The sequence below is a fragment of the Chiroxiphia lanceolata genome, chromosome Z (assembly GCF_009829145.1).
Source record: "Chiroxiphia lanceolata isolate bChiLan1 chromosome Z, bChiLan1.pri, whole genome shotgun sequence".
NCBI lineage: Eukaryota > Metazoa > Chordata > Aves > Passeriformes > Pipridae > Chiroxiphia > Chiroxiphia lanceolata.
In genome coordinates this window covers 25,233,519-25,259,811 of record NC_045671.1, presented here as the reverse complement: position 1 = coordinate 25,259,811, position 26,293 = coordinate 25,233,519, and the positions used below count along the sequence as shown (strand labels likewise).

General features: G+C 46.6%; 4 protein-coding genes and 1 long non-coding RNA gene across 10 annotated transcripts; 3 read left to right on the top strand and 2 right to left on the bottom strand.

The window, feature by feature from the left end:
• Positions 1 to 3,841: 3,841 nt before the first annotated feature.
• LOC116780857 (killer cell lectin-like receptor subfamily G member 1) lies at positions 3,842 to 16,268 on the bottom strand. 6 transcript variants are annotated; one of them, XM_032676216.1, is made up of 10 exons: positions 16,181 to 16,268; positions 14,743 to 14,845; positions 10,945 to 11,313; positions 7,066 to 7,437; positions 6,474 to 6,650; positions 6,287 to 6,388; positions 5,849 to 5,989; positions 5,255 to 5,409; positions 4,924 to 5,033; positions 3,842 to 4,527 (listed from the first exon to the last, which is right to left on the bottom strand). In XM_032676216.1, exons 4-10 carry the CDS (start codon positions 7,136 to 7,138, stop codon positions 4,359 to 4,361), a joined length of 927 nt encoding a protein of 308 aa, XP_032532107.1. In that variant the 5' UTR covers positions 7,139 to 7,437; positions 10,945 to 11,313; positions 14,743 to 14,845; positions 16,181 to 16,268; the 3' UTR covers positions 3,842 to 4,358. The 6 variants fall into 6 exon arrangements, with proteins under 6 accessions (XP_032532107.1, XP_032532106.1, XP_032532109.1 ...); XM_032676215.1 differs by lacking the exon at positions 16,181 to 16,268 and having other exon boundaries at positions 14,743 to 15,705; XM_032676218.1 differs by lacking the exons at positions 6,474 to 6,650; positions 14,743 to 14,845; positions 16,181 to 16,268 and having other exon boundaries at positions 6,287 to 6,385; positions 10,945 to 13,174.
• Positions 9,634 to 14,832, top strand: LOC116780861 (C-type lectin domain family 2 member E-like). Its single transcript, XM_032676226.1, is given in 6 exon segments — positions 9,634 to 9,660; positions 9,663 to 9,747; positions 11,027 to 11,125; positions 11,800 to 11,972; positions 12,283 to 12,389; positions 12,843 to 14,832. Coding segments are annotated over 6 exon segments (816 nt in total). The 3' UTR covers positions 13,168 to 14,832.
• LOC116780860 (butyrophilin subfamily 2 member A2-like) lies at positions 13,252 to 14,734 on the bottom strand. The gene has a single exon (XM_032676225.1). The coding sequence runs from the start codon at positions 14,351 to 14,353 to the stop codon at positions 13,805 to 13,807; it is 549 nt and encodes a 182-aa protein (XP_032532116.1). The 5' UTR covers positions 14,354 to 14,734; the 3' UTR covers positions 13,252 to 13,804.
• Positions 16,231 to 17,397, top strand: LOC116780864. Its single transcript, XR_004354677.1, has 3 exons — positions 16,231 to 16,446; positions 16,552 to 16,832; positions 17,161 to 17,397. It is a non-coding gene; the product is annotated as an uncharacterized LOC116780864 (long non-coding RNA).
• Positions 17,398 to 20,480: 3,083 nt separating this feature from the next.
• LOC116780529 (zinc finger protein RFP-like) lies at positions 20,481 to 25,129 on the top strand. Its single transcript, XM_032675678.1, has 8 exons — positions 20,481 to 21,531; positions 22,235 to 22,330; positions 22,421 to 22,639; positions 22,741 to 22,763; positions 23,055 to 23,170; positions 23,584 to 23,631; positions 23,777 to 23,961; positions 24,123 to 25,129. The coding sequence occupies exons 1-8, from the start codon at positions 21,136 to 21,138 to the stop codon at positions 24,183 to 24,185; spliced, it is 1,146 nt and encodes a 381-aa protein (XP_032531569.1). The 5' UTR covers positions 20,481 to 21,135; the 3' UTR covers positions 24,186 to 25,129.
• The last annotated feature ends 1,164 nt before the right edge of the window (positions 25,130 to 26,293 follow it).

Here is a 26,293-nt window from a genome sequence, read left to right as displayed (position 1 = left end):
TATTTGTTTTTCAAAATGCTTTTGTTCAGATTCCTTTCTTCCTTGCTTTTTGCTTTTAAGCGTTACTGTCATAATAAAGGGTAATTTGTGATGTCATTCCTGGTTCAAAACCATCAGTGACACTGGAAAAGGAGGATGCAAAGACTAAATTGATAGCATCTATTATTATCTCTACATAAAAGCCAAGGCAAAACAAAAAAGGGGGGGTATTTGAGTTAGTAAAGAGAGTGCTCATCTTCTCATATGACTGCTTTCATGGAAGCTTTGTGTGTATCACACTGTCAGGTATCTAGGTGTAGTGTATAATGCTTGTTGTCCCCTGGGTGTAGCAGATTTTTTCTGCATGTGTCAGGACAGAGAAGACCAGTAATAACTCTAAAAGGGATGAGACTATTTTAAATAGTGCCAAAGGATATAATAGTTTCATCGTCATATTCTGGCCCTATAGAACACCTGTTCTTTATTCTGTATAGCACCTATGTATCTTTCATGACTCAAAATACAGGTGCTTTCTTTTTTGTTGTCTGCAAAAGTATCCAGCTTAGAGATTTTGCTTACTTTTTGTACAGTAGGGTATGTTATCTTCTTTCTACTTTCTAAATTAAAAAAATATTCAGAAAAACAACGTGTATTCCTCAGGAGACGAACCAGTGCCTGCCTATGTCCTTGCTACATCAGAAGCTAGATCTCATATGGCAAAACTGACTATTGGCTTCTTTCCATGTGCCAAAAGTTCACAGAAGAGTTCCTGGTTATTGTAAAGCTGGGATCCATTAGAAAGGCAGACAAGAAATGTGACTGGGGAAATGAAACCTGGAATGGGATTAAACATGTTAGTCTCATTATTAGTTTTTTCTGAAAATTGCCAACCTTGTACCATTGTTTTGTTTGGAAACTGCCAAATTGTGGGGTTTGTTTTCAGTCTAATTAGAAGGGAACAAGTCCTTGCCTCTGTAAAGATACAAAACTCATCCAAGTGAAGGTAGTAGCAGCTTTTATAACAGAATATCCATTGTGTTAAGTTTAGTGTCTCATTTCAGGAAGGCAAAACGCTTGCTGTAGTTTCTAAGCCAGATATTTGACAGTGTACTGTATAGCTTACCTCCTGTGCTGGGAGTTTAAGAAAGTATCTTCTGTCTGGCTGTGTCCCCTATGTGGAGCAGAGCTGACCTCCTTCGGTCAGAACACAGTTAATGGGCTTCTGAAGAAAGAGAACTAGAGACAAGTGTGGTGTAGGGCTCAAGAAGACTTTGCTATGGTAACCCAGGATAATTCATCTCCCTCATCCAAGTATGAATCTTGTTGTCATGGTAATCTGGAGTACTTCATTCCTTCCCATCCATATATGCAGAGTCCCAAGCACATTTTATTTTGTGAGGGTAGCCCTGGATAGCTTGCTTCTCCTCTTGTCTGCACCCACCTTTGCACAGGCACCAATGTAATGAACAGCTGCAGAACTCAGAATTCAGACCACAGTACCTGCATTACATCAGAGTTCACTAGTGACCAAAACAGGACTTTGCATAGATATGTAAGGCAAATCAGTTAATCAATGCAAGTTTTATTATCCACCCCTGCAGTGCTGTCCTTTGAGCTATACTTCCAAGCAGGGTTCTACTCTATCAGGTCCCCCCATTTAGTGTTGGTGTATTGAGGCTCCCATCACAGCAACGTTGTGCTTTCATTAAAGCCAATGCTTTAAATTGCTGAGTGTTGTACCTTGTCCCTGAGGGACTGACATCTCCTTTTTGCTTGTAATATGTAGATACTTACACTCTCAGTTAGTGGGACACTGCTCTCATGCTGTATGGTTGGTTGGCCAAATTACACAATGTTTGTTTACTACATGCTGGCTCTCTGGAGCAAATACATTTCAAAAGTTATGGTAACTGTCTTTCAACACTATTTAATGATGACACATTTGCTGAACAAACATTGGAATATTGTAATTTCATATAAATATTTTTTATTTCTGCAGGAGGCTGATTAGAATATTTAGTTCTTTTCCCAGTGACGTGACTCCTGGTCATACTGAAAACAGTAAAAAATCGGCTCAACCAAGATTTAGCATGCTGTGCATAAACACATATATTATACATATTTTGTAAAATATGCATTATACTTGCATGACAATCTCTGTCACAGCTTTAAATATTCTCTGTAACATAACCATGTAGTGTTTATGTTAAGTGTAGAGCTTAACAGTGCTCTCCATCTCCAAAAATTTTCCCAGCATCAAGAGATGTTTACCAAGCAAAGCTTGCTTCTCTTTTTTTCTCTTAGCTGTGATCCAGGCACCTGGCTCCTCCCTTGATCACACCATTCCCAAGATCATCCTCCCCAGTTCTCCCAGCTTCTAGGAATAAAAATAATAAATCCCATTCTTCTGCTTTTTAGAACTGCCCACATATCTCACTTGGCTTTCTCTTTTTCAGTTATCTTATGGAATTCCATTTCCCTCACCCGGATTTCTTCCATGTGTGCCCGGACACCTGCCTTGGTTTCCAAAGTAAATGCTATTATTTTTCTGAGGTTGAGGGTAATTGGATCATCAGTTATGAAACCTGCAAGGCCCTGGGAGCTTCACTGGCCATCATAAGCACCATGGATGAACTGATAAGATCTGTGCTTGAGTCTCTATGCCAGCACCAGGACAGGAAACTTGAAAGCAAAACCAATAAAGTAAGATTCCAGCCCCAAACTGCACCCAGTGGTGTAGCCAGGAGCAGATACTTTGGGAAAAGCATCACCTCTGTGTGGGGTAATGGACAGAGATGGAAAAGAAGAGGTAGGGAAGACAAGACTGGCTAAACTATGATGTTTCTTTGCTTTACAGATTTTCATTTTATGCTATAAGGGCGAAGCAAACCACAGCTTGCAAAAGAGGAACAGCAAGTAGTGGTGGACAGATAGCACAGCCTTCAACAGCAGGTTGGTCCCTCTGTCCATACTGGGCACTTGGGGTCAGCCCCTGGGGCAGGTCTCTCTCTTAGTATGGTGGGACAGGGCCCTGGAGGGCTGTTGCATTGCTGCTCCCACCTTGAAGGGATTTCTTAGTGGATCTGGGAATGACCCATCCTGGGATGGGGACGTTCTCCTGACACCATATCCAGGCTGCTCCTGGCTTTCGATAGGAGTTTTGGGAAGGACCAGGGACTGCACAGCAATCCCCTATGGATACCCTCAGCCAAACACTACCCCTTCTCTCCTAGAGAGGAAATTTCAGCTTTTCTTAATGCTTTGCAGGTAGTTTTCTTCTTTTCCTCTTCTTGCTCTCCTGAGCATGCTGGCATTGCAGGTTTGAGGTGCAGGGTAGTGGGCCATGTGCATAATTGAACCAAGGGAGGATCAGCTCATCCTTGAGCCCCACCAATAACAAATGGGTCTGCAGCAGACCTGACAGCTATGTCCTCTGGAAGGGAAAAGAGACCCTGTAAACAGGACTGATCAGGAGATGGGGAAGAACTGAGCACAGCTTCCTTTGATAAATCCCTACATGGGAATCTATCACCAACACATAAGAATTTGTATTTTCATGAGACTTTCTGCCCAGACAAGCTGGATGGCCGTTGCTGCTGGAGCACTGCAGCAGCAAATCCTGTTGATAATTTCTATGTTATTTGGAAAGAAGACTTTATCTAAAAGTCACTCAAATGCATAAACTATGCATTTGGGTTGAATTAATTTCAATGAATAGGTTTCTCTGCTTGACAAGGGGGTCAAAAAATGGTGGGGAGGGAATTTAGTAATAACAACAAAACCAACCAACCAAATAAAAACCCAACCTGCCTCCCCCAAAAAAATCAAAAAGCAAGCACACAAACAAAAGCCAAACCAAAAAAACTACTCCAAAACAATAGCAACAAATAATCCCAAACAAAAAAACAACAACAAAAAAAGCAAAACACAAACCCAACCCTCCAAATCCCCAAAACTCGAGCAAAACCCGGGTGTCTGCATCAGTCTATGTGCTGACACTCTCAGCAGTGCCTGGAGAGACGCACACATGTAAGTTTTGTCACTCAGGGAAGCTTTTCTGAGTTGAAGTTTCCCATGTTTATATATGAACCATGATGTGCCACCTGTGCTTTCACCTGAATTATCTCAGTAAATTGAGGCAAACCACTTTGATAAGCTTTTATTGATGTTGTAGATCTATCCATTATCATCACTGTGCGTGAGGCACAGGCTTTTCTGATTTCCCATTCAGGGGCTCATCTGTGCCTCCCAAGCTGATCTTGATCCTTGTGGGAAGTGGATTTGCAAAGCCTGAAATCTCCTGCAAAGACATAATGATGAGAATGGGGCTGATTCCACCCCAGCGTCTCATGGGATGGGCATTTTGGGGTAGGCATGTGTCAGATGGAGGCACTGTGTTTCTCCTCGCCTCCTGCTGTTATTGGGTAGAGCTGGAAGGGGTTTTTTTTGCAAACCCACTTGTGTTTGGCATCACATCTATGAACCTCAAAGCCCTTGGCTTTTAGTGTCCCGCACCCTTCACCCATCTCCTGCAGGGAGGTGCCAAACCTGCAGAATAAAAATTACATTGATTAAGAGGAGGAAACTTTCCCAGTTTTGCAGAAAAGAAGAGGTGTGTGGGGGTTCTCCTGTTCTTTTCCCGCACTTTCTCATCATACTGCACCATTTCAGTGGTGGGTGCCCAAATTTGAGAGGAACTGGTGTGCGTACAGTAAGATCTGCGAGGAGCATATGTGGAGCGTGAAAAGCTGTGTTGCTGCATGGGTCTGATGGGAGCTGTGGGGTTACCGCGCTCTGCCAGCTTTTGGTCTGCAGAGCTTTAGCAGGGGGAATATGAGACTATTGCACAGACCCCAACATCTTGGAGAGATGGGTCAGGGCATGAACTGGGTCTGAAATGGAGCAAAGCTTCTTTTTACATCAACAGGCTGTGGATACACTCACATTTTGGGGTTGAAGGGTGTGTCATCCACCCATCTCCACTCCTTTTGATGCGACCTTACTCCAATCCACACCGGTGGTGGGCTTTTGCCTGTAATAACCTTGATGTGCTCCTGGAAAATAGAAGTGACCAGTTGATTCCAAAATCTCTCTGCGGAGGGCTTCATGAGGTGCAAAGCCATGGAGTAAATCTGACTTCCAAACTCATGAGACATGAATGTCCCCCATGCTTTGAATGCTTTTCCAAGCCCTCCTGCTGCTAGGCATTTTTTGCTTCCCCGCCCACTCAAAAATCAGGACTTTTGGGTCCTTTTCAAGCCTTCTCCCTATTTACCCTTTCTTTCTTTTCCTGGAGTACCACCAGCTGAGAGTCTTGATTTTTGCAGCTTTTTGTGCCTTGAGTCCAGTTTCCCAATTCCTCAGAAAGCCAGTAGCATCTTTCCCCATGTAGCTGCCAGTCCTGGGGACACAGCTTGCAGCCAGCATAGGCTGCAAGAGAAGAAAAAGCCATGAGACACCCCACAGGGTGGTCAAGGTCTTCCCCAGCCACCAGCTGAAGGCTCTAAGGGCTTCCCCATTTCACACCCTGGCTCTTTTCCCATCCTTGAGTTTTTTCACATCATTGTGGTTTTTCCTGCTCAGCCACCAGACAGAAGGATGATGACTGCAGCTGGGTGACCACAAGGACAAAACTGCCTGGTGAGAGAGAGAGCAGGATGGTGAGGAACCTCCTCTCTTGGGATGACCCTGCTTCTCTGTGGAGGAGGGATCAGCAAAAGTTGCATGGAAAAGATAATTCTTCCTTGCAACACTCTTCTTTGCAAAGTAATGCTTGGTGGCCTCACAGCCCCAAGGGCTTGCAGGAGAAGCCCTCCACAAAGCTCTCATCTGAGCATTCCCAGCAGAGCCAGGAGGAATGGAGGATTACCTGTGGGGCTCTCCACTTGGGGCTTGCAGAAATACCGCACCAGGGATGAAAATATGTATTGCTCCTTCTGGTTCCTTCCCTGGATCTCATCATCTGGCTGGGGAACTCTCATCACCACTGGCTGCGGAGATCCCTGAAAAACTTGGAGAAATGATCGGGAGGGATCATTTGGGGATAAAAGCCAAAAACCCCACAAAACCAGGTTTCATTTTCTTGTGCAGTTAATTAAGCCAGCCTGAAAAACACAGCTTGTATACTCCACCTTTTTTTAACAATAATGTTTTTAACTTAGAGAGAACTTACTCTTGGCGGGTGATGTTGCATCTCTATGGGACAACCTCATCCCCTCCAGAGGCTGAAATGCTTGAAATAAACCCTGATATCCCCTCTCAGGCTGCTCTCTGAGGTGTGAGATGTAGGTAAGAGCTGATTACTTACCCTGCACACTCAGTACCACCACCAGGACCAGCAGGATGAATTGCCCCAGCCCCCCAGCTTTGAGGAGGAGCCCGTGCCACCATGGACAGGAGTCAGAAGCTGAAAGAGGCCATATTTGCTTAAAAAAAATGAAACATGAAAAAGCTGGGCTTTTAGAGGAAAAAGAAAAAGCCCCTCTGTCAAGCTGGTGACTTGGAGCAGAAGTTTACAGCTTCTTTGCTTCCTCTAAAAAGTAAATCACCACTGATGAGGTCTAGTGTGAGGGCATCACCCACGGGTGGTTTCTCAGGTGGTGGAGGGGCTGCAGGAGCCTCTGGAGCAGCTTTGGGCACCCAGTGATGGACCTCGGGGGACCTGAAACCTTCTGAAATGGGATTAATTTTAGAGCTCCCAGCAGAGCTGGGAGTCAGTGAGACATAGGTCTCCCCAGCTCTCATCTCCACCAGGATTCCAGACAAGATCTCAGCAGCTTTCCTTCCCATTCAGGTGTGTTGGCTCATGTTGGGCTTCTTGGACCCATTCACCTACAAAGTAGAGTCTCAGAAGCAAAACTGTTCTACTTCCAGATGTTTGTCAGCCTCCTCCATCCCCTTCTTGCTCTTTTTCCTTCTCTTTTCAAGCCAGAATCCCACCTTAGAAGACATTTAGTCCATCCAAGGTTCTCCGCAATCTTGGAAACCTCAACACAGGAATGGAGAAGGAAGCAAACCCAAGAGCAAACAAACTCAAAAGTCTTCCCAAAGCTTGAAATAACCATGTTTCCCCAAAACAGGACTTACCATAACGTTTCTCAGCAGGAGAAGAACCATCTCCAAGATGCCTTAAATCAGCATAAACAATTTCCCCAGCCATGACTCAGAAGGTTACAGGACCAGCCCTAAAGTGACAGTGTCCTTGGACAACTTTTTGCCTTATGAGCTATGTACTCATGCCTTCATCCGGCTCCAGGAAATGATATTGACCAGGGCTTTTATCTGTTTTTTTTTTTTTTTTTTCCTTTTTAATATATATATATTCTATAGCCTTCCCTTGTAAATGAAAGGCGGTGAGGGAACGGGTGTCCTCCAGCCAGAAGGAAATGGCACATCTGGAGTAGGTGGCATGCCTGGAGGTGTAGAAACACCTATAGGTTTGATGGTTGTGTAAAACATCTGTGAAAGCATGCAGAAATTAATAAAAATAATTTAGGAAAGCCTTTAAATAAGGTTTTTCAGGGTAAGGCTGAAGTGTGTCAGGGGCTGTATTGGTGTGGCCACAGGCAGGTAGCTAGATGAGGAGGCAGGTGGCATTTGGTGTATAGGCTGGGAGTGACTTGGGATGCCTTTTGCTCTGTGTGACTTCTTCTGCTGTTTTTGACACAATATTTGGCCTATGTTTGATCCTATGTCAGGGAGATCCAATGTGGTCAGGAGTGGCCTAGCTCCTGTTCTCACTAGGAGGAGGTGAGAGTCTGGATTTCCTGCAGGCTGCTACCGAATTTTATTATTTTATTTTATTGCTTTATTTTATTTTGATTTTGAGTTTTCTCCTGCAAGCCCATCCCTTCCACTCCTGATGTGTCCTCTTACGCCACCCAGACCCATGCTTCCTCCCACATTTGGGACACCCTGGCCACTGATTGGAATGACCACCAATTCCCAGCCTATGCTGATCTTTTTCCCTCCCTTTCTTCATTTTTTTTGGTGTTAACTCAGGTTTTGGCCACTGCTGTAACACCCCCAAGCAACACCTTTTTGTAGAGTTAAAACCAATGTTTTTTGCCTCAGACACCCAGAAAACAGCAAGAAGAAAAGTAGAAATTTGCCTCAATACCTGCCAGCAGCAAGAAATGGGGTAAAAAGAGGATAAACCCAAACGTCCAAAGATCTCAGAAGGAAAAGCATTGCATTATTTTATTTTTTAATTAATTTTTAAAATTTTTTTAATTTTTATTTTGGGTTTATTGTTCTTATTTAAAAAAATTTTTTATATTTTTATTATCTCATGTTTATTTTTATTTTATTTTCCACCCGCAGCGTCTGTTACTCTCACAGAAAGTTTTTGTGGTCAGCTGCTGTCAGTCAGCTTTCTGCCCTCTGCAAAAGCAGCCCCTCCAGTGGTGTGTAACCACTGATTACAAAAAAAACCCCTCAGAAATGTAAAATAAAGTAGGGTTTAGGGTAAAATCCTGCAATTGGGTAGCTTAATTGCAAGAGCACTTGTTTTTTACATTTCTATATTTAAAAAATGGTAAAATCGGCTGAAGGGAACTGCACTTTATCCCTAAGGTCCCTTTTGGGGTGCCTCAACATCCCAGGGCAGAGCGATCCCCATCAGCATTTCCCCCTCCTGCACACCAAAAAAAGCATTTTTGGATAATCTGTCTTCCCCAGCTGAGAAAAAAAGCTGTAAATGCAGGAAAAGGTGTTGAAGGGTGTGCAGGGTAGAGCTGAAGGGGAACCCCTGGTTCGGTGGGTGGGCAGGCAGGTGGCCCTCAGGCAGGCAGGCCCATAACCCTGTAGGAGGTACAGGAAAATCCCTGGGAAAAAAACTATAAAATAAACCAAAATAACTTTTTTTTCATACTGTGTTTCTGTTTCTCTTCACAGAGAAGGTTATGCCTCAGCATCTGGCTTGTTCCCACCGGGTGAGGAGGCTTGGGATGGGCTGGGGGACTAAGGGGAGGTGATCTTAAATTTTAAGTGTGGAAGAGAATTTCAATTGCTGGGAGAAGTTTTAATTGCTGGAGAAAATTTTAATTGGGGGAGAAAATTTTAATTGGGGGAAGAAAACTTTAATTATGGGAGAAATTTTAACTGTGGGCAGAAATTTTCAATGGAGGGGATTTTAATAGGTGGAGATTGTTTTAATTGGGAGGAAAAAACTTTAATTTGAGGGAGAAAACTTTAATTTTGGACAGAAAATATTAACTCAGTGGAGAAGATATTATCTGGGAGAGAAAACTATTGGGGAGAAAGGTTTGCAGGGAGGAAAATTTAATTATGGTCAGAAAATTTTAATTGAAGATACTTTAATAGGGGAAGAAGATTTTAATTGAGGGAGAAAACTTTAATTGGGGGGTGAAAGTTTGATTGTGGGAGAAAACTTTAATTGCAGGGAGAAAAATTTAATTGAAGGGAGAAACGTATAAGTAGGGGGAGAAAACTAATTGAGGGGAGAAAACAATTTGGGGAAGAAAACTTTAATGGAGGGAAGTATGATTGGGGGAGAAAATTTTAATTGCAGAGAGTAGATTTTAATTGTGGGAGAAAACTTCAACTGGGGAGAAAAGTTTCATTCCAGGAAGAAAATTTTAAATATGGGGAGAAAACTTAGAGCGCTGACAGCCTTTGTGGTACCTCTGACAGATGGAACTTTGCTTGGCAGGTGAGGCAGGAGCAGCTGTATACGTGGAACCCCAAAAATGGAGGAAATGAGAGATTATTCCAGATTTTTGGGCATGGAGAGGAGCAAGAGGGCAGGTAACTGTAGGGCAATGAACTGAAGAATCGCTGGGTTTGTTTTTCTTTTTAATACTTCTGTAATTTGAGAACAAAACCCAGCTGAAGTAAGGTTGTAAGGGGGTGAGAGGAAAGCTTTTTCTAGCACTTCCCTTGAGGGAAAATTTTTATCACTCAGCAGATGGAACTTTTGCTCTAAACAGCCCCATTTCAGACACTGTGGGTTATTTTCATTTAGGATTAACCCTTCCTGAGGCACTCAAGTAACTGATTCTTTTGGGTATATTTTTTTTCACAAATATTCCAATTTTCTGATTTATTTTGGATGAGAATAAAGAAATTTTTGAAGAGTTGAACTGTTAAAAGCCCCAAAAAGAAGTTTGGTCTTTAAATGCAACTTGGACACATCAGCAAAATATTTATTAAGTACTTCTTGCCCTTCAACCTGCCCTGTTTCAGGTCTCCTTATTTTGCTCCCATCTCTATCATCCTCTTGGTCCACAATAAGGTAAAAAAGCAGCTTTGGGAGTCTTTTCCATCATCTCAGTCTATTCAACCAGGGACAAAGATTTTTGGGGAATTTTTTTTGATTTAGAAATTTGTTGATTTTTCCTATTTGCTAAATTTTTTTATTTGTTGATTTTATATATATATATATGTATATATATATATATATATATATATAAAATTAGCTGGCATATTTGGTTTCTGACTTACTTTCTAATAACATTTTTCCAAGAGGAAGAGGGGAAAGGAGGGTTTGTGCCATGAGATTTGGTTCATGTGATAGATGGGGACAAAAAAGGAAAAGCTTAAATAAAAAGTGGGGGTAGTCCCACGAGGTGAAACCACTAATATTTTTAGGTAAAACTGGTAGGAAACAGAATTTTCTTTGCTCATAGTGAAGGGAAAGAGCATATCCTTGATCACAGGACCCAGAGATGGAGGCACCATGACTTGGATAATTTTCAAGACCCAAAGTGTCTCAGTTTAGGTGGAGAAAAAAACTCCACTGAACTTTAATAATGAGGTAAAACCCAGAAATTAAGGCATGATTTTAATTATGGTGCATCTCAGGAGTTTCAAGCTGGAGCTGTGGAGGAGATTCTCCATAGAGTTTCCATAAATTAAAAAAAAATATATAATTTTGGAGAAGAATTTTTTTATATTTCTCACACAAAATGACACCAAGTCCCCCAGCATGAGGAAGAGACCAACCTGTCATCATCTGGGCATGACCTAGAGCATGTTGCTCCCCTGGAAACTCTCACAGAGGCACTGAAGGTCTGTTCTCGTGCAGGTCACAGCCTGGACATGAAGCCGGAGGCACGTGTCGCCTGCCAGGTGATGCTGGCAGCGCTCTTCACGGCTCTGTTTGTCACAGCCATCACTTTTGCAGGTTGGTTTTAGGTCTCACGAGGAATGTCTCTGAGATATTTTGAGTTGTTGCACATGTTGCACAGATCTACCTCCACTTCTCCTGTGGAAGACAGAGCCCACCCAACCTGCTGTCCTATTTCAGAGCAGCCTTTCTACAGAAGACCAAACTCATCCCCTTGGTGCAGGAGCTGATGTCATCCAGAAATCCTTAGAAAAGCAACAGGAAGAGCCATTTCATACATACAACCACCCAAAAGTATTGTTTTCAGAGAAGAATGGGCCTAGAGACGTTGGCTTGAGTCCCAACAAGCTAAGAAGTCTGCAGGAACAGGAGAATTTATTTTCTGTCATTTTCACTACTTTTGCATTAATGATAGAGAGAAACACCCAAGAGCATATTAGGGATAGGATTATTTTGAAATTCCTTTTAAAACTGCAGTTTTCTGAAGGCTACCACCCTGTTTCTTTCTTTGAAGGGGAGGCAATCATGTTTCTTGGTCAACACCACAAGCTGGGCCATGATTTGAGCTTATTTTCTCCCATGATTTCTTTTGGTATCTTAATTTTTCTTTTTACTCACAGTTGAGGCAGATGCAAGACCTTCAGAGACCATTGGGTGGAGGATGACCTCCCCACTCGAGAGACGCAAAGGAAAGGTGCTGCTCCTTAACACTGTTCTATTTTTAATGACAGTGCAGGCTTTTCAGCCTCATCCCCAGCCCTACTTTCAGTGCCCCTTCAACTGGATCAGATATAGAGGAAAATGCTACTATTTTTCGGAGGCTGCAGGGAACTGGACATCCAGCCAGGACAACTGCTCAGCACTTGGTGCTTCCTTGGCCATCCTGGACAGCATGGAAGACTTGGTAAGGAGACAAGAGGACATGCTTAGCATCAGGAAAAAAAACCCAAATCAACATATTTGACACCTTGTGGTTTCTTTGAGAGATCTGGGGCAGGAACTTGGGGAAGAGGGTTTTCTTGAGGCTTAGTCATCATGGGTCTCTTGAAATTCCTCACCAAAGCCAACTGCTGCAAGAACTGTAGCTAGGTGACACATCTTGTTAGCAGATGGAAAGGTTCAAGCCCCAAAGAAGCCCTAAAGGAGCACAAACAACTGGTAAAATGGAGATTTTTTGTTAGAAGGAGGTAAAAACCTGTTTTCCTCTTTTTTAGAGCTTTGTGATGAGATATAAAGGCATTTCAGAGCATTGGATTGGCCTTTTGCGGAAAGATGAGGAGCAGCCATGGCAATGGCTGAACCACTCACTTCTATCACACTTGTGAGTCTGTGTTTGTCATCGTTACGTTGTTGGTTGGTGTTTCCCCAGCCACGAAATGTGCATTTCTTCTGGCACTTGAGGTGCATCCAGAGGCAGTAATGGGACAGTGATGTTTGGGAAGGGCAACACTGCATCTTGTTTCTCTCCTTGACCTAAGATATGGGAGTGGTGTATTTGGTGAGAAAATACTGAGATTAGATGTTACATTGTAAGTTCTTTTTTTTCTTGCAAAGCTTTGGATTTCTTATTAGAAATAGAAATAAATCAGCATCAGTGTTGGCATATTGATGCTGAATAATTTCTACTCCTATATAAGAAATATATATTGATATTTTGGCATGTTGATGCCCAAAAGGATGCCCGAGAACTGAAATGGGGGGAAGACTATGTGTGACTTTTCTCCTTTTTCCTGCTGAGCCTGTCTGAGGGGGATTTTCTCCTCTGTCCTTCCAGGTTTCAAATCCGTGGTGGTGGGCTCTGCGCTTACCTGGATGACAACGGGCTCAGCTCCTCCTACTGCAGCACTGAGAGGAGCTGGATTTGTAATAAACCTGAGCTACAGAGCTCAGGCAAGGGCAATGGGATGAGACGGGCTAAAAACCTCTGTGTCAGCTCCTTGGGTGCTGAAGGGAGGGCTTCTCACACTCAGATACCTGCTGCACCAAACCTCAAAAAGGCTTTGAATCCCCTGCATGAGGGGTTCTTGAGGGTACCAGGGGACCAACAAGGTGTTGATGGGAAAGGGCAACCTTTGGAGACCCACGTAGGGCAGTCCTAGGGGATCCTGGGGGCTAGGGCAACCTTGGGGGTCTTTTTAGGTCTAGGGCAACTTGATGAGAGGTCAAATGCAGACGCCTCCTGCTTCTTAGAAAAAAAATTTATTATATTCTGAGCACATTTATATAAATTGCATGTTAATTACTCGGAAATACATCCTGAGCATGGAGAGGGAAAGAGTGGGGAAGTGAGTGTGAGCACATCCTTGTGATGACAAAATCAGTTTTAAAATGACGCAGCAGCTGGCATTAATGCAAAGCCTGCAAAAATTAAGATTTTTAATCTGGGTTGGAAGCCTGGCCAGTGATGGGCATTGGGGTCAGCAAAGGAATTATCAGAGAAGGCTATATGGGAGGAAAGGTCAAGTTTTCAGGTCAAAACCAGTTCAGTGAAGCCCTGCTTCTGTTAACAAGCTTTGAATGAATTTAATGACAGTGGCTTTGAGATGAGACGAGCTGTGCTGAGCTCAGACTCAAAATCCCCTGGACATAACCCAAGATAAAGACATCTGTGATGAAGGTAGGACCATGAGTTGAGCTGGAAAGGACTCCAAGACCTGGAAGAGAAGACTGGAGGAGCATCAAGGAGCATTCCAAACACCATGGTGCAACCAGGTGTGGAAGGATCCTGTCAGCACATCAGCCCTTGGGGGACAGTTTGATGGTTGAGAGGAGCACACAGAAGTAGGGGAAGACCTTCTCTCCACTGAAGGAAGCCACAGGGAAGGTGAAGATGCACTGGCGGCTGCCAACAGCATAGAAAGAGACCTGTCCCACCTCGTAGTCCAGGTAGACCCCAATCTCCCCATTGAGGAGTGGGATGGAGGTGTTGGATGGAGCCGTGAGGGCAACGCAGAGCTCATCATACTTCTGCAAGCCCCAAATCTCAGTGCTGGGCTTGAAGAGGACACGGCCTTTCCTCTGAACCGACTCACGGGCCACTCCCACGGTCCAGAAGCGCCCATTGGCCTCCACCTCCCAGTAGTGACGGCCTGAGGTGAAGCCCTCGCTGCCCAGCATGCACGGATCTGTGTCGAACCGGCCGGGACCCTCAGGCCACCGGCGCTGAGGTCTGCCCCAAGTGGCCTCTTTGAGGTCCTCGGAGAGGATCACCTCAGGACCCACTGTGGCTGGATCCAGGGTCACATCCACTGAAAAGCAAGACAGAGAAGGGATCAGAAGCCACATTTAAGTGTAGAGGAGGCACCCAAAAACCTGATTCAAAAGTCACTGCCGACTTTTCAAAGAGAAAGGGAGAGGAGGGGTGAGGTTGGAGATGGAAGAGTGAAGAGGTGGAGGTTGGAAATGGAGGATATCCAGCTCAGGTTGGAAACAGAGGAGTCAAGAAAAGGAGACTCTCCAGTTGAGACTGTAGAAGGAAGAGATAAAATATGGATGCTGGAGATGGAGGATCTCTAGGCCAGGTTGGAGATGGACGAGTCAAGACACAGAGGCTGGAGATGGAGGACCCAGGGATACAAAAGGTGGAGCTGAAGAATCTCCAACTCATTAGACATCTCATTTGATGCAGCCTCAGAAAACACCAGGAATTAGTACTTTGCTCCTGCTTTGATTACCTTCAAACTGTTTGGCAGTGTGGTAGTCCAGGGCAAGGTCCCATGTGCATGGCCGTGGTTTGAGGAAGAAAGCCATTGTGCCTGCAGTGTCCTCCCCTTCTGGCTGGAGGCAAAAGAAAGGGAAAGAAAGGGAAGGGAAGAAAGGGAAGGGAAGAAAGGGAAGGGAAGAAAGGGAAGGGAAGAAAGGGAAGGGAAGAAAGGGAAGGGAAGAAAGGGAAGGGAAGAAAGGGAAGGGAAGAAAAAATAAAATCAAATTATTGTCCTCCAAACAGGCCCTTATCAGCTTTCTGCCCATTTTTATGTCAGGAAATGGGCTCAACCACCACATCTGATCAAAATACTTCAAGAAAATGCCAATTTTTTCTCCAACAGTTGTAACAGAGCTTGGTTCATTTATGGAAAGTCCTGTGGAGAGCAGTTAAATCAATTAATTTCCCAATGACTATGAAGGGAACATGAGGAGCACATTTGGATGGACGCATCTACCTTGTAGATATTATTATAACCCAAAACCCCATTCCTTGTGCTGGTTCAGGGCTGAATCCATCTTAAATACATCTCTACCTCCACCATTCATCAACCAAATCTGACAAAGTTTATTTGAGTGAGGAAAGTCCTTGAAATTGAGATAAGCCAAGTCTACCTCTCATGTCCAGAGAAATCCTTTGAGGGGGGAGAAATTTGCTGCTGGTCCTGGAGAAAATGTGTGCAGGGGAGATAAGAGCTGGCGCTGAAGGGCCTAAAACCCATCCTCCAGAACCTGGGGCTTTGCATGCAAAAAAGGGCTTGCCTGCACTAAAGGGCCCTGGAAATGAGTAATAAAGCCAAAAATGGTTGAATAAACCATGTTGTTATGGTTGAAAATGAACAGGTTGCTTCATTTCCTTGTGTTCATTTCCTCAGCAAATCTGCAGAAAGGGGGATTAAAGCAGGAAGGGGATGAGTAAAAGTGAGGAAAAGGTAAGAAAAACACCCTTAAATGAAGATAAAAGCAGGAGACATCCTCTTTCTCACCCAGATTTCCCCAGACGGATTGTTATGAGCAAACATCACTATGACCCTCCACTGCAAAACACCATGAAATCTGAAACAGAGACCCTGAGGTCAAAGCAAGGGCAAATCCACTTTCCTTCTTGTGTTGATGTGATGAAGAGAAAGCTCAAAATCCCCTTTTCCCCCCAAAAAGACAGCAAGTTGATGTAACCACCTCTCAGCACTGTGAGTTCCCTCCTCTCTCAAACCTTTTTGGTGTTTTCCTTGGTGTCACCGGTGCTGTTTTCGGGTTGCTTTTCCTCCACTGGCTGCTTCTCCACTGGGTTTGTTTCCACTTGGGATTTTTTTCTCCCCTCTCTGGCACAGGCTCAGCCAAAGCTCGGTCCTGTCTCTGCCTCTGCCAGTTTTTATCGGCCAAGAAGGGAGGAGCCCTCTAATCTCTCACCTGCATATGGGGCCGTGACGTGCTTTGACACTTCCTGCACCCTCTGATTGCACCTTTTCCCCCCATTTCAGGGCCATTTACTTTCAGGCATTGGAGAGGGAAGGGAGGAAAATTAAGACAGCGCAAAAAATATGCATTATTGCACTCACCACTAGGAAGAAATTGGTTAAATTTTGCCCCCTAGCGGCCCAAATCTGGCTGTGGCCCCTTCTGCACAGTGGAGCTGAACAAGGCAAAACAGGGACAAGGTTGAGAGCAGATTCCAGGTGAGGGATGAGACAGCAATGCCTAGAAATGAGCCAACCTGGGAGAGATAAAACATGTTTAAAGAGAACTATGGGAGAGGAAATTTGCTTTTCCCACTGGGGCAGGTTGTGCTGGGAGCTGAGCGCAGGAACACCCAAGGGCGGTTTGATGGCAGGCAGCTTCACCCTGTGCCACTGCCAACCACCAGCACTGCTTTCTCCTCACGGGAGGGCAGCATGGCCACAGCAGAGGCACAAAACCGGCATGCTGAGAACAGCCACAACTTCCTCTCTCAGTGTTGAAGAGGCAAAAACCCCTCGGGGTTGCATGGGTGCTGGAGGCAATGGGTGAATCGCCACAGACTGTGGTCATGAAGATTTTTGGGGGACCTGTAGACACCTGCGAGGTGAGATCAGCTTCCTAAGACCCATCAGACTTTGCTCCCTCCCTTCCCGCCCTCCCTTCCCCCCCCGAAAAATGGTGCAAAATGAAAATGGTTTAATTTCTTGGTGGGAAAGCAAAGCTCCAGTGCCTGGTTGTGGCTGCAGGAGAAACATAAAGTGAGTTGATCCCTGCTTTCCAGAGAAGGCAGCAAGGGGCCATTTTTTGAAGATTGTTTGCTTTCCTCCCCCAAATAAATTAAGATTTTAAAGGTAGAATTATACAAATTATCTGGGTCGATCACTTACATTTTTTTAAAATAATTTTTTATTTTTATTTTTCTGTGTATTCAGGAGAAAATCCAGTCTCACCTGCTATCCCTAAGGAAGGTGTTGGCAGAGTTTCCAGACTGGAGAGTGAAGGCAGTTTCTAGACTGGAGAGTGAGCAAAGAGAAGCAGCATCAGGACTACCTGATACAGGGGGCCCCTTGGCGTTTTGACAGTCCAAATGGGTATTTATTTTTCCCCAAAACCCTCTGGAAGAAACACGCAGGATCATCCATGAGGTATCCTTGTGCCCTGCAAAGCCTCAAACCCAGTTGGAGTGGTTGGTGCAGCTCCTGGGCAGGTTTGACCACCCCCATGTGCAGGTGCTTATTATCAACACTTTTAATCACTGCATTTTCATGGCATTGCTCATTTTCATCTCAGACTGCTTCCTAAAGGGACATTTGTTAATATAGAATTAACCCTCCTCCATGCTTTCCAGGGCCTGACGTGGTTTTGGACAGAATATAAACAGGAATGGCAACAGGGAAGGGGAAAGAAGGAAAAGCATGGGGTGAAGTGCTTAATTATGCTGCAGTCGCTAATTAGCCACATCCTCAGCTCTGCCCCAGTGTCACAGCCCCCCTGGCTCCAGCCAAAGTGCTTTTGTCCTTTAGCTTGAAAGGGAAAGTCTGGGGTTACAAAGGGGTTTTCTGTCTCGTCCAGGAGACGAGCAAGGCTGAGTGGCTCCGCATTGAGGCCAAGTTCAAGTGGCTGTGCCAGCTGCTGGTGGAGCAGGAACATGTGGTCCTGGGGTGGCTGGTGGAGCTGAACGACTCCTTCACAGCTGCCCAGGCCAAAAAATCATCGCAAGTGGCTGAGGGGATCACACAGCTCCATGGGCTCACGGGGCAGCTGGAAGCCAAGCGCTTGCCCCAGGTGAGAGCCCTCCTTACCCAAAAGCCCTTCGAAAGTGCTGCCTATGAGATCCTGAACCATCCTCCCCCTTTTTTCTCCCTTTTTATTTTTAGGATGTTGGGAGCATAGTAAGCAGGTATGTGGAAACTGGTCACTTTCCCCCCCCTTGTCACCCCACCTGTGGAGAGGCATTCAAATATCCCTCGTGCAACATCCATCTCTGTCATTTATCCTCCCAGCTGTAGTGATATGAGGCTTCACTTCCCCTCTGGGCTCCCCATGGAGCTTGAGAAGAGCCTGAGCTCCTGCTGCCGCCAGCGGAATGCACTGCGAGAGGACCTGGAGGAGTTCAGAGGTATTTGGGGAGAGTTCTGGTATTTTAAGACAATTTGGAGGCATTTTGGGAGGAATGCAGAGGTATTTGGGATAATTCAGTTATTTTTGTCATAACTCAGAGATACTGGGGGGGAACTCAGAATTACTTTGGAAGGAATTTAGTGGTAGTTTGGGATAATTCAGTTATCTGGGGAGAAGCCAGAAGGAAGAGGAGGTTGTCCAAGGGAAGGCAGCAGCAGGCTCAGCACCCACTCACCGCTCATGTCCTTCCCTCCTCCCAGGCATGGGTGCCTGCATGAGTCTCCCTGCAGTGAAGGCAACCCTCGAGCCTGGCATGGCTCCTCTCCCACAGCTCTTGGTAGACAGAAAAAGCATGTGGTGGGATGAGGAGGAGAAGCAGAATGAGGCTGGAGAGGCCCAGTGAGGCCAGGAGCCAGCTGGCAGCTGACAGGGGGTCTCCACCCGGAGATGCAGGACACAGACACAGTAGCTGGACTCTGCAAGATGCTGCCACAGCCCAGAGCCCGGGGTGCTTCCCGTGTTCCCCAGGACACAAATGGCTTTCTGTCGAGCTTCCCTCCCAGCTCAGATCTTGTCACAGGACAAGATCTGTTCTGCCCCAAATTTACCGCCAGCAGTTACTCTGCTACTTTAACTAGTGAGCGGGTCTCGCACTGCTGCTCAACATGAACGTCATGAAGTAAAAAAATAGGAAAAAAACCTCCAGAATTTTTTTGCATGTGCATAGGATAGATATTACGGCATTTATTGCTTCTGCAGGCTAGGGAGAGAGCAGCAGGCTAGCGAGAGGCAGCGGGATACATAGGTCCGGGTCCTTGGGTGCCGAGTGGCGGACCTATCCCGGTGCTTAAGTGGTCGGGGGACTTGACTGCGAAAACCATGCCCCGCTCCTCCCGTCGCTGGAAGCCGCTTTCCCGGCTCTGGCTGTCGCCGCTCAGCTCCGGCGCGGTGCCGCGGGGAGTCACCGCTTGTCGCGCAGGGGGTGTTGTGGGACGGGGAGGATCGATCCCGGCCGCGCCTCGCCCGCCCCACGGTGCGGCTTTTAGATGCGGAGCAATGGCCACCCCCCGCTGCGGCTCTTTAATTCTGTTTATTTTATTCTGTTCTATACATTCTATTCACACTTCGCCCTCCTCTCTGTGCAGCCCTTCCGGCGACACCTGACAGCGGCCGTCCCGCGATGCAGGTCTTTCAGTGACACGAGGCGACAAGTCACTCCCTGGCGCGGCTTTTAGAGCCTCGAGGGAGCAGCCACACATCAGTGCAGCCCCGCCACCACCGGCTGCGAGCCTGCTCCAGGGCGGCTTTCCTGCGGCACCCGTGGGCTGGGCTTCCATCCACCAAGAAAAAAACAAACCCAGCTACAACGCTACAAATTGCCCCTGGAAGTGAAGCGGTTGGAGTGCACGTGGGCACCGAGGCGCTGCGGCTTCAAGAGCTGTTTTATTAGCCCGTTCCCCGCACCCCCCAAGAAACCTTAAGTAAGGTAGAAACAGCTGTTTGCTTTTATGTGCATGCATATAGCAAAAATGTACAAAAATAACAATTTCTGGGGAAAATATTTATATCTAGCACAGCCCTGGCTTCTCCTCCTGCTGCAGAAGCCTTGTGTAGGCTGAGATTCTTCTTAATAAAAGGACAGTAAGTGCCTGAAATACTTAAGTATTAATTAAGCATGAAGTTTGTCTGCCGTTAACTAATTTTTCAGGCGTTTCCTAGAAAAAAACATACTGAAAAAAAAAAGGATTTTAGGGGGTCTTTCCCTTCCTTTCTGCCCCGAGATATCAAACTTCAAACTATGGCTTTATTTGGTCTCAGTTCCTTACGTTTTGTCCTGTCCCGTTCTGTCGTGCTCTGCCCCATTGCACCTCAAAGTGTGTTTTATCAGCCTTATTCATAACTATTATAATTCCTGATTAGTATTTTTGAAATTATTTTTACGTGGATTTTGTTATTTTTATAATTCTATACTAAAATTTGCAATTACAGTTAAACATATGTAATTATATTTTTATATATTATATAAAATATATTGAAACTTAGTTAACATTTTAATGATAGTTAAAATATATAAAAATTATATTTATATATAATATGCTAGATCATATATATTTAACATACTTTTATTATTCTATAGAAAGGAAACTTTCAGCTCCAAGACCCTCCTTTAGTTCAGTTTCCGATTAATTTTATTGCAAAACTTCATTAACATTACTCCCTCCTGGCATTTCTGCTGTAACACTACCTCCCCCCACAGATCCTGAATATAGTAGTTCTTTTCTTTCCCCCCCTTTGTTTCTTATTTTTGCCATCTAATTTGGGTGCTGACGGACAAGGCTGGGTTTTTATTTCACCCTAACACACCCCCCCGCCCCTCGTTCCCCAGCTGATATCCACATGAGCTCCATGGACCTCTGCTCACTTGCCACATTCCTGTTTTGATCCCTGTTTCCTACAGCCACCCTCTGGCCGCACTTTGCTTCCCCCGCTGCAGCCGGAGTGGCAAAAATTCGCCTTGTAAATAACTCATCCCTCCTAACGCCCTCCCACTCCGGCCCCGCTGTCGCCGCCTGTGTTCGCTTCTGTCCTCTTAAATCCTTGCTGGCCTTGTCCGTGGAGGCGGTTTCATCACTGGGGCAGTGGGAAAATCGGGTCAGCCCTACGTCGCTTTCGCCTGGCAGGTCCCGGATGCCAACACCAGGGTCCCGCCCCGTCGCCAGTTCCCGGAAAACCCTGGCCAGGCCCCTTTTTGTGCGCACTTCTCCGAGTGCCCTTTAAAAACAACTATGGCTGCGGGAAGTGCCATAAGATACCTCCAGGAGGAAACCACCTGCGCTGTCTGCCTGGACTTCTTCCACGACCCTGTCATGATCCTCAGCTGCGGCCACAATTTTTGCCGCCGTTGTCTCGATTGTTGCTCGGTGGATGCCGCCGGCGGTGGTTCCTGTCCTCAGTGCCGGGTCCCTTTCCCGCACGGCGGCTTCCGTCCCAACCGGCAGCTGGCCAACGTGGTGGCTGCCATCCAGGAGCTGGACACGCCGGCGGCGCAGGAGCTTTGCCGGAGGCACCAACAACCCCTCACTCTTTTTAGTCACCGGGATGGAATCCTCGTCTGCGCTGCCTGCGCTGAGCGTCGCGCTGAGCCCGCTGTGCCCCTCGAAGAGGCCGCTCGCTGGTACAGGGTGAGCGAATCTCCGTCTCAGACACTCTCTCCCTGCCTGAGAGACGCTAAAACCCCAGTTTCCCTTAAAACTCTTCCCCCAGAATATGTATTTTGAAATGGGGAAAAGCTTTTTTCCATTTTTCCAGGAGAAAAATACTATGAGCATCCAAAAGTCAAAACTGAGCTGCAATGCTGCAATTTGCTGAGGGTTAAGTATGAAATAGGGCAGGAGTGTGGCAGTTTTGGGACCAAAACTAAATATTGGTGAATTCAAGCTGCTGCTGTCAGCCAGTGCCTTTGCTATGGAGGATTCCTGTTCTGCTTCCGGGTGTGGAGGAGAAATGGGGGTCCCCAAGGGGGGTTCGGACTTGGCTGGGTGTTCAAGGAGGGGGGAAAGGGGGAATGGGAACTGAAGGGTGGTGGCAACTTTTTTACAGGAGAACTTGGAAAGGTAGGATTTCCCAGCCTGGCTGGAAGGACTATAATGCCCATTTATCAGTATGTATTTACATACCTTTACAGATGAGGTGAGACTATACATAGAGCATACCTATAAAATTAATTATAACAGGGATATGCATGAACATATCTGCTTCAGAGCAGCTGGAGAGGAAGATGAGGAACGGGCCACCTGATTTGGCCATATTGCAGGTGCTTTAGGGGTCCCAGCCCTGCCTTATCCCCCTCCTCCAGGAGCCCAAACCCCTTTTTTCCGGTTGCAGAAGCAGTTTGAAGGTTCCCTAAAAAGCCTGCAAGAGGAGTACGAGCGACGTGCCAGTCTCAGCGAGGCAGCGAAGGAGACAAGACAGGAGATGCTGGTGAGTGCTGCTGCAGTTAAGGTGCACTGTGGGGGCCAAAGTGCTTAATTCCCCACTCCAGCAGCATCCTTATTCTCCTTCATCCCCTAGACTCGAGTCAGTGCTGAGAAGCAGAAGCTGCTGGTGATGCTGGAAGAGCTCCGGCGGGTTTTGAGTGAACAGGAATCACGTTTCCTTGCCCGGTTCCGTCGCCTGTGCTGGAGGCTGGAGGAACAGCAACGTGGTGAAGCTGCCAAGATAACCTGGATCCGGCAACACCGTGCTGAGCTCCAGGCCAAGTGCCAGCAACCGGATGTTGATCTGCTACGGGTGAGCCAAAACTGTCCCCACAAATCCCTCTGTTTGCCCCCACCCCTTGGCTTTTATTCCCAGGAAAACAACCCTAAGCATCTCTCTCCCTTCCTCTCCAGGATGCCCAAACCACCCTGAGCAGGTACCAGGGCCAAAAAGCATCACCAGGAACACCAGATTTGGGCCAAAATCCTCCACTTTTGGGATCTCCTCCTCACCCTGCATTCTTTTCCTCTGAGATTTTTGCTTTTGAGCTGGAGGGGGTTGGTGGTTAATCCAGAACTTGGTGAAGATGAGGGAAATCTACCATCACATCTTGCAGGAGCTGGACTCTTGCCCAGGGAAATAAAGATGTCCCTGTGGTTTTCCAGTGGTGGGGAAAGGAAATTTTGGGATTTCTTGGCATTAAACATCCCAATTTTCCCCCCTTGAGGTGCACAGAGAGAAAGGTGCAGCCGTCGCTGCCATCGCTGCCAGAGCTGGAAGCAGAGCTTGAGGATGTTACCCGGAAAACCAACACGCTGGCAGAGGCAGTGACACAGTTTAAAGGTGCTTATAGAGGAAAAATTGACAAAAAAGGGGATTTATGAAGTAGAAATGGGAACCTAGGGTGGGACTGGGAGGAAAGAGAACCCCAGGGTTGCCAAATTTGGCTGGACAGTGAAAGCATCACTTTAAATCCTCTTTTAATTAAAAGAAAATCAGGGATTTATTCTCTTTATAGCAGCCTTAAGGCATAGGAAACTGCTGGTGGGAGATGCAGAGGGCTGTTGGTGGTTAATTGGCACCCAAATTAGGACATTAATTATATGTGGAGGCAGGTGATGCCCCAAATGAAGGGGGTTATGTCTCCCAGCTCTGGTGGTCTTGCCTTCTCCTTGCTGCAGGGAATGGGTGGATGTGGGGCAGCCCCAGAGCCAGATCCAGAGGTAAAAATCTCTGGGATCATCTTCTATTTCCAGACATCTTGGGCTGTTCACTGGCGGAAGACTCAGGGGGATACCAGAGAGGTGAGTCAGGCTTCAAGGCTGATGCTCAGATTCAGCATCCAGAACTGGGGCTCAGCTGCAGAACCTGGAGCTGATGCTCTGGTGTGATTTTTGAAGCTGATAACCCTGATGCATAGAGCCCCACTAACACCTCTCTCCCGTCCAGCAACCGTGACCCTGGATCCAGCCACAGCTCACCCCCAAATCCTGGTGTCACCAGATGGCCGGACTGCAGGCCGCCGGGAATCACCCCCAGCTCCTCTTCCCTCAGGAAAGGAGCGTTTTGAGTCTCTCCGCTGTGTTTTGGGTCGGCAGGGCTTCGTGGGGGGCCGGCACTGCTGGGCTGTGGAGGTTCGTCCTGGTCCTGACTGGGCACTGGGGGTGGCTCGGGAATTCGTGTCTCGTAAGGGCTGCTTTGGTCTCAGCCCTGAACGTGGAGTTTGGGCTGTGGGGCAGTGGTTGGGGCAGCTGCAGGCTCTCACCTGGCCCAGCCCCACATGTCTGCCCCACAGCTACACGCTCCGACGCATCGAGGTGGCTCTGGATTACGCCGGCGGGCGGGTGGCTTTCCGTGATGCTGACAGCCAGACCGAAATCTTTGCCTTTCCCCCAGCCACTTTTGCCGGTGAGCGACTCCGGCCACTGCTCTGGCTGGGTGAGGGGCCAGCTCTGCTCACCTTCTGCCCCTGAATCCCCCCAAAACCGACCATGAACCTCCCAAGCACGGACACTTTCACCACCCCAGCAAACCCTGCACTCAATAAACAGCCCCAACTCCCGCCCCCGACCCATTTAATTTTCCTTATAACACCTAATTTAACAATATTAATCACATTTCACTCTCTTGCTCCTCAGTGGGAGAACAGAGATATTTTTATTTCCCACAGCACAGAAAAACAGGGAGAACGTGCTAAAAATTTTTGGAAAGCTCACTTTGAGGCTTTGCTTCTGGATGCCTCGTAATAAGAATTTGCAAGTGGAAACATTTCTGCTTAGGATTTGCAAAGAATTTAAGGGAAATGGGCTAAAACCATCTCTTGTGCCTCCTGGGATCACTACGGCTCATGGTTTTACCACTGCCACAATGTGAGCAGGGAGAGAGGCCACAAACAGGATTTTATCCCCCACTGCACTGCCAACAAGTTGAACAGAAGGGGAAAAAATAAACAAACTTGTATCTTGAGGCAGCAGAAGGTTGTTACTAGGGTTAAACCTTGTGATAGAGACCTGTTATCAGCAAGCACAGGCAGGACTGGGCAGGTCTCTGCCTCTTACAGCCTCAGTCACTCCACCTTCGCTGCCAGACTTGCCTCCCCATCCACAGACATTCTTGACATCAGACTGAGGAAGAGGAGGAACCACAAGGAAAGGCAGCAGGGAAGGCAGCTGCTTTTATCTTCGGGGCCCTAATTTTAAATAACTGCCTTGACAAACCCACAGGTCACCGCTAAACTCAAATTACAGTCCTGGTCAGTTGTATAATTAGTTGTTTCCCTGTTTGGTTCATGGTGAGGTTGGTCCTGGCGCAGCAATGTGTAAATCAAAGTGCTTCTTTGCAGCATCCTGCTCCAAAAGATAAGCTTCCCACACTCCATTTTATCCAGTTTTCATGTGAATAGCTTAACGGATATTTAATTTAAAAGTACTTAAAAAATAATGAAACATAAACAACAAAAAAATCTGCCCTTCTGCATAGCTCAGCAGGTCCAGAGATGGCTCTCCAGTGTGGGAGAGGGGGAGAGGGTGGTCAGAATCAGTCTCTTTTCACCCAAAGGCAACTCACCAGCATCCCAACAGCAGTTCCAATGGCAGATCCTTGGGCAGGGAGGGTGCACAGCCCCCGCTCCTCGAGCAGAGCCAGCAGATGCACCTCACAGCCCTCCCACAGAGCCGCCACTGCAGCCCCTGAAACCCTCCCCAGTGACAGAGACACCTCGTAGCAGCCCACAGAAAGAGACTTTGGGGAGTAACTGAAGGGGTTTTTTTTCCACAAAGCTGGAGGCCAGGGTGGGAGGTGGATGTGTTTCAGGGAGGTTTGGGGGTTGAGAACGAGCGTTCTTGGGGGGTTTTTTATCCATTGCCTTCTGCTTCTCCCCATGCTGCCCCTCTCCCACTAACACTCTCAGGATTCAGACTGGACTTGGAACGGTGCACCCGAGGGAAGTGTGGCAGGCACTGAGGAGCAAACCTGAGTGAGACTGCAGGTCCTCCATGAAGGTGGGGACATGAAACCTCCCGTGCTCCTCACTGGGGTCCATTTTAACTGAAAAATGGTGGAATTATGGGCATGGGTTTACAACTATTCAGGTTAGTAATTGGCAGGTTTTGGCAGGTGCTTATAAAAACAGGACTCAAAAGGCACTAAAATCAGCAGCTCATAATACCTAAGAGGACACCAATTTGTGTATATTTTGCCCCAAAATACAGCTCCAGTGCAAACCAGGGAGGTGTAAGGGGTTTTATCCTCTGCTTTTGGGGAGGTTTGCTCCATTTTGGGCCTTTTCCCCAAAGGAGCAGCCAGCATGCTGAGAAATGGTGATTTTCCACCTCGAAGTGGTGCTCACAGGGAAGAAATTCCCAACTTAGGGATGAACTGGTTAAGAAAAGGTGGGCACTGCTGCCTCCAGGAGAAAGTGCTGTTAAACCACCATCCCCTTTGTTTTTGAGAAAACTGTCACTTCCT

What these genes read in the sequence shown, in the direction of transcription:
- LOC116780857 (XM_032676214.1), bottom strand. Translation starts at nt 6,768, where the DNA reads ATGGGAAGGAAAGCTGCTGAGATCTTGTCTGGAATCCTGGTGGAGATG. An exon ending in CCAAGTGGAGAGCCCCACAG is followed by an intron (nt 5,410 to 5,848) that starts GTAATCCTCCAT and finishes CTTCTCTTGCAG; the next exon opens with CCTATGCTGGCTGCAAGCTG. An exon ending in ACACCCTTCAACCCCAAAAT is followed by an intron (nt 4,528 to 4,923) that starts GTGAGTGTATCC and finishes TTTATTCTGCAG; the next exon opens with GTTTGGCACCTCCCTGCAGG.
- LOC116780860 (XM_032676225.1), bottom strand. Translation starts at nt 14,353, where the DNA reads ATGTGGCTTCTGATCCCTTCTCTGTCTTGCTTTTCAGTGGATGTGACC.
- LOC116780529 (XM_032675678.1), top strand. Translation starts at nt 21,136, where the DNA reads ATGGCTGCGGGAAGTGCCATAAGATACCTCCAGGAGGAAACCACCTGC. An exon ending in CGGATGTTGATCTGCTACGG is followed by an intron (nt 22,640 to 22,740) that starts GTGAGCCAAAAC and finishes CTTCCTCTCCAG; the next exon opens with GATGCCCAAACCACCCTGAG. An exon ending in GGCAGTGACACAGTTTAAAG is followed by an intron (nt 23,171 to 23,583) that starts GTGCTTATAGAG and finishes TTCTATTTCCAG; the next exon opens with ACATCTTGGGCTGTTCACTG.